At 34.3% G+C, this 4,431-nt stretch overlaps 2 protein-coding genes across 2 annotated transcripts; one reads left to right on the top strand and one right to left on the bottom strand.

The window, feature by feature from the left end:
• LOC129571011 (pharyngeal muscle protein 2-like) lies at positions 1-2,011 on the bottom strand. The gene is made up of 4 exons (XM_055450744.1): positions 1,250-2,011; positions 768-887; positions 292-591; positions 1-161 (listed from the first exon to the last, which is right to left on the bottom strand). Exons 1-4 carry the CDS (start codon positions 1,373-1,375, stop codon positions 123-125), a joined length of 585 nt encoding a protein of 194 aa, XP_055306719.1. The 5' UTR covers positions 1,376-2,011; the 3' UTR covers positions 1-122.
• Positions 2,012-2,157: 146 nt separating this feature from the next.
• LOC129571009 (uncharacterized) lies at positions 2,158-3,660 on the top strand. Its single transcript, XM_055450743.1, has 3 exons — positions 2,158-2,557; positions 2,630-2,798; positions 2,862-3,660. Exons 1-3 carry the CDS (start codon positions 2,261-2,263, stop codon positions 3,383-3,385), a joined length of 990 nt encoding a protein of 329 aa, XP_055306718.1. The 5' UTR covers positions 2,158-2,260; the 3' UTR covers positions 3,386-3,660.
• The last annotated feature ends 771 nt before the right edge of the window (positions 3,661-4,431 follow it).

Genomic DNA, 4,431 nt, shown 5'->3' with positions numbered 1-4,431 from the left:
TTTTTTCTTCGTATAACTCGAAATGTACGGACAAGTAAAACAAAAGAAATTCGTTCATCATTTTCACATTTCACCAAAATTCATATAACCTAAAACTTATTGACCATTCATTCAAACACCAACTACTTACTGTTGTTCTCTTTGACTTTTTCTTCAGGTTCCTGCAATGAACCAAATCAATTGATTAATTTTCTCTTCTTCAATGGTGCAAATTGCATTCTTCAATCCGGATTGCAAGTGACTCACTTCAAGTGAGACAGATTTGTGGTTATTTAAATTTGCAGTACAAACCTCATCCTGGAAAATTTTCGCTTCATCTTCACCGATAGTTAGGTTGAGCGAGTCCTCGTTGTCCACGTTGCTCGTATCAAGTTTGTCCGATTCGGCCAACGTCAATTGCAAATGCTCTTGGTCATTTTCATTGTCTTCCGATGCATCCTTGACATCGTTGTTGTTATCAGCTGCCGGTTTCTTATCTTCGGGCTCTTTTTCGACTTCTTCGACCTCTTCAGTTTCTTCAGTTTTTTCGGCTTCTTCACCCTCTTTGTCGGCATTCTTTGTGGGCTTCTCCTCTTCATCACCGCCATTTGCCTTTCGAATTATAACCCGAATTTATTAATTCATTAAACAGAATAAGATTTTTTTAAACATCATGGGAAATTCAATTGCATTCATTGAAAATGTATCTCGCAATATTATCATCTCAAATCATCATCAATCGTATTTATTATCTCCATTGAGACTCATTCACAAGTGTGTTCATTTACCTGTGTTTCATTCGTAATCGGAGGATTTGATTCATTTCGGGCGCGTTTAGCTGGCGTTTTACTCTTGTCATCAGTTTCAAAAACGTACTCGTTTGGATCTTCACCCTCTTCGGTGATTGCCTATGCACATAAATTAAATCACATTCATTCATTGGCTTTTCCATATGTTTGATCGATATTTAAACGCTAATAGCTAATTGCCCTTCCCGATAGTTCATTATTTTACCGCAAAGTAATTTTACTAGGAAAAATACTGGTTTGGTTGCCCCTTGCATTGTTTTGTATCAAAATCAAGTGTTTGAAACAGGTTACACAGTCTAACATAATATACGTACTTGCCAAAAAAAGAAGCTCTATTACTATATTTCTTTTTTTTTGCACGAACCATACTGTTGTTTGGCATTAATAGCCAACAAATCTAACTGCGTGGTGATAATGAATCCAATATCGTGGCTAATGTAAGAAAATTAATAGTTTTTTACCTTTTGCAAACGATCAACGAGTGCAATTTTAATGCCAGTCGTCTCTAAGCCCCGTTTTTCCAGCTCCGCTTTGAGGTCGCATACTCGCAAGTCGGTAATCTTTTTGCCCACACTCTCTGACGACATAGTTTCCGCAAAAATGTTGTATCTCTCAATTCACAACTTGAATTAAATTGATGAATTTGTTCAATTGTTTGAAATTTCGATTGGATAAACGTTGATTCCAATGAATTGCAAAAAATTAGACACAAATTATTGTTAAACTTTATTTTTCCACTTGTAATCTTTGACCAGAAAAAATTGTCTCTCTCTCTCTCTCTGTGAGTCTTTTCAGCATAAAATTAGTTGCGTAGCTCAGTCTCCATTTTACAGTGAATAACTGATTGCAAGTTGGTAGCATTTCACTTGACATTTTCAATCTCCTAATGTTTTCTGTCCGATGACACTTTTTATACGTTTATACCAAACTCAACACATAGATGGCCGTCGAATCGAGTGAAAGTTATATATGAATTAATCCAATAAAATTGTACGATTTTGGGAAAATATCGATTTTAGTTCAATAATTTTCACAATTTTGTCCACAAATAAAATATTTTATCAATTAAAATGTTGAATATCATCACTTTTACACGCAACTCCAGCCGTGTAAATTGTGTCTATTCCGACATTCAATAGTGTTGACATTCGACAAGTGGTTGAGTGAAAATAGTTTCGTGATAAAACAGAAAAAAAATCCAAAAAATTTTCACTCGCTTTTATTTTATGGAACCAATTTCTTTTTGGTTTTTGGAGGTTTTAATTTTGATGCTATTCAATTTAAAAACGGTGGATCTATCTCAAAGTTATCATGATTGGGATAGATCGACCATTCAATACCAAATCTATACAGAGATACCAACAAAGGAATTCAAAAAACAAGAAACACAAATTGATTGCAAGCATACCACATAACCTCAAATACCTGAAAAAGTTTCTATTAGCTGGTCGAATTGCGAATTAAAAGAAATCATGTCGGACGAAGAAAATAAAATGGGTTTGAATTATGTGTTTGGACAAATTGCTTTGAGCGAAGAAAACTATTATTTTGCGTACACTCAACTTGAAAAACATTCCCGTTGTTTTGAAAAACACATCGTAAAGTTGACTGAAATAATTGGGCAAAAAGAAATAGATGCGGGTGTTCGCAAACAAGCCGCATTGGAATTCCTACGACGATGCTCGAGTGATAATGCTTCTCTAAAAAATTATATCGGTTTGAAATATTCCCAAATGGAAGAAACCCATCGCAAACAACTAGTCAAAAACGTAAGTTTATTTCATCCATACAAACAATATGTTTTCAAAAATTTTTTCTGAAAATGATGTTCTTATGCATAGCTGAAATTCGCAATGGAAAACGTTGATCTAGAAAGTTTGGTAGAGATTGTCTGCGAATGTTGGGGTGCAATGATTGAACTGGATGGAAATTTGAGAAAGATCGATATCTGCGAGCTATTAAAGGAATCATCAAACATTCACCAAAATGCAGCGAAATTATTGGCAAGAGGTGATTGAATTTAAACATTTACGTTTAAATACAAATTTTAAATTGTTTTTATTATTTCCAAAGGATATTCTTTGAAGGAAGATCAACTTGAACACATTTTTGGAACAATCGTAAGATATCTCGAGGAATGGAAGGGTCATGATAAGGATAACGGAACCCTGAATTTAGCTGCACTCACAGTGTTGAACAAGGCATTTGAATTCGGAAGCTTTCGTACAACTTTCCGAAAATACGCTGCCAAAATATTGGATGCAATTTGCCAATTCATAACTGAACCAATACGAACACCAGCACCAGCCCTTGTGGTAGAATCAGCGTTGAAGTTTTTCCAAAAGTATGACGAAAAGGTAGAAAAAAATAAAAGTTTGATAGATGTCATCAATTGTGTGTTCAAAACAAAAAATATTGCAAATTGTAAAATCGCCATTGGTATTTTAAACCATCGTTGTGATAGTATTAATGATGATCAAACGCGAAAGGAATTTCTTGGTAATTTCACATACAGTTTTCAATTGGTTCTGGAAAACGAAGAAATGGTTGAAATATCGCAATCGGTAAAAGAGTTGTTGAAGAAAATTGATTGGTAATGTACAATTTTGTAATAGAAATTCTGTTAAAAGTGCTCTTAAAACTTCGCTTAATGTATTGATAATGAAACCGAGTATTTTGATTTATTTTTAACAACATCCAATCGACTGATGAAAAGCGAATGTTTTGTCACATATCAAAACCATTTCCAATTAGTCTAAACAACTCAAATTATGTCAGGGAACAACAACGCACTTACGCTAAATACATAAGAAACAAATTGAACCATTCAGTGCCTCAAATAAAGAATAAAATAAACGAAATCCAAAACAAACATGTTTGTTTGTTTTTCTCGCATACGACGCACTTCTTTGAGCACCTAGAACGATTAACGTTGTCAGTGTATTTCTTGTCAACGTGAATCTTGACACTTACCCTTTAATAGCAACTTACTCTTCTCCAATTTTATCATTTAATCACACAAGCCACAACGGCAGAACCTTGGGCAGAACTTCTGTTGGTAATTTGATCATCTATGTTCGGAAGACATTCAAATGAAATACACATTTTCTTTAGGTCTAACGTTCGACTTTATTTAAGGATGCGATTCGTTCGTTCATACGAATTCCACGAAAAGGTAAAAGATGAATTGGTAATTTAACTGTTTGTGTTTTATTCATTCGTAATGTCATTAAATAATCTTAGCTTTATTGGTTGTTTTCTTGATAATTTAATCTGACATCAATTCGAGTTGATTTTGTGAATTTCAAAGTTGATTCGTGAAATGAAAATGTTTAAAACAGAAACTATGCCGTGCGTGTATTGCCTTAATGTATTAATTTTGGCATTACGAAAATGTGCCTCACTCAGCACTCGATTTCAAGAATAAATTATGCGCATATTTCGGAGATCAGAACATTTTATGTGATGCAATATAACCGATGCTTCGTTTCGAGATAAACTCGTTGATTATTCGGACGAGACGTGGATTTGTTCGGTGAGTTGTATATCTTAAATACATGTTGGCCACGTATGTTACCTTCATGGGAATGGAGTTTGATGCAGCAAAATTGGCACATGCGTTGTCCACTCACATTTTTCAGCG

Source organism: Sitodiplosis mosellana, unplaced genomic scaffold, assembly GCF_009176505.1.
Source record: "Sitodiplosis mosellana isolate CC-2019 unplaced genomic scaffold, AAFC_SMos_1.0 Smas_scaffold_989, whole genome shotgun sequence".
Classification (NCBI taxonomy): domain Eukaryota; kingdom Metazoa; phylum Arthropoda; class Insecta; order Diptera; family Cecidomyiidae; genus Sitodiplosis; species Sitodiplosis mosellana.
Note: the sequence above shows the minus strand (reverse complement) of the source record. Positions and strands in the feature narration are given on the sequence as shown.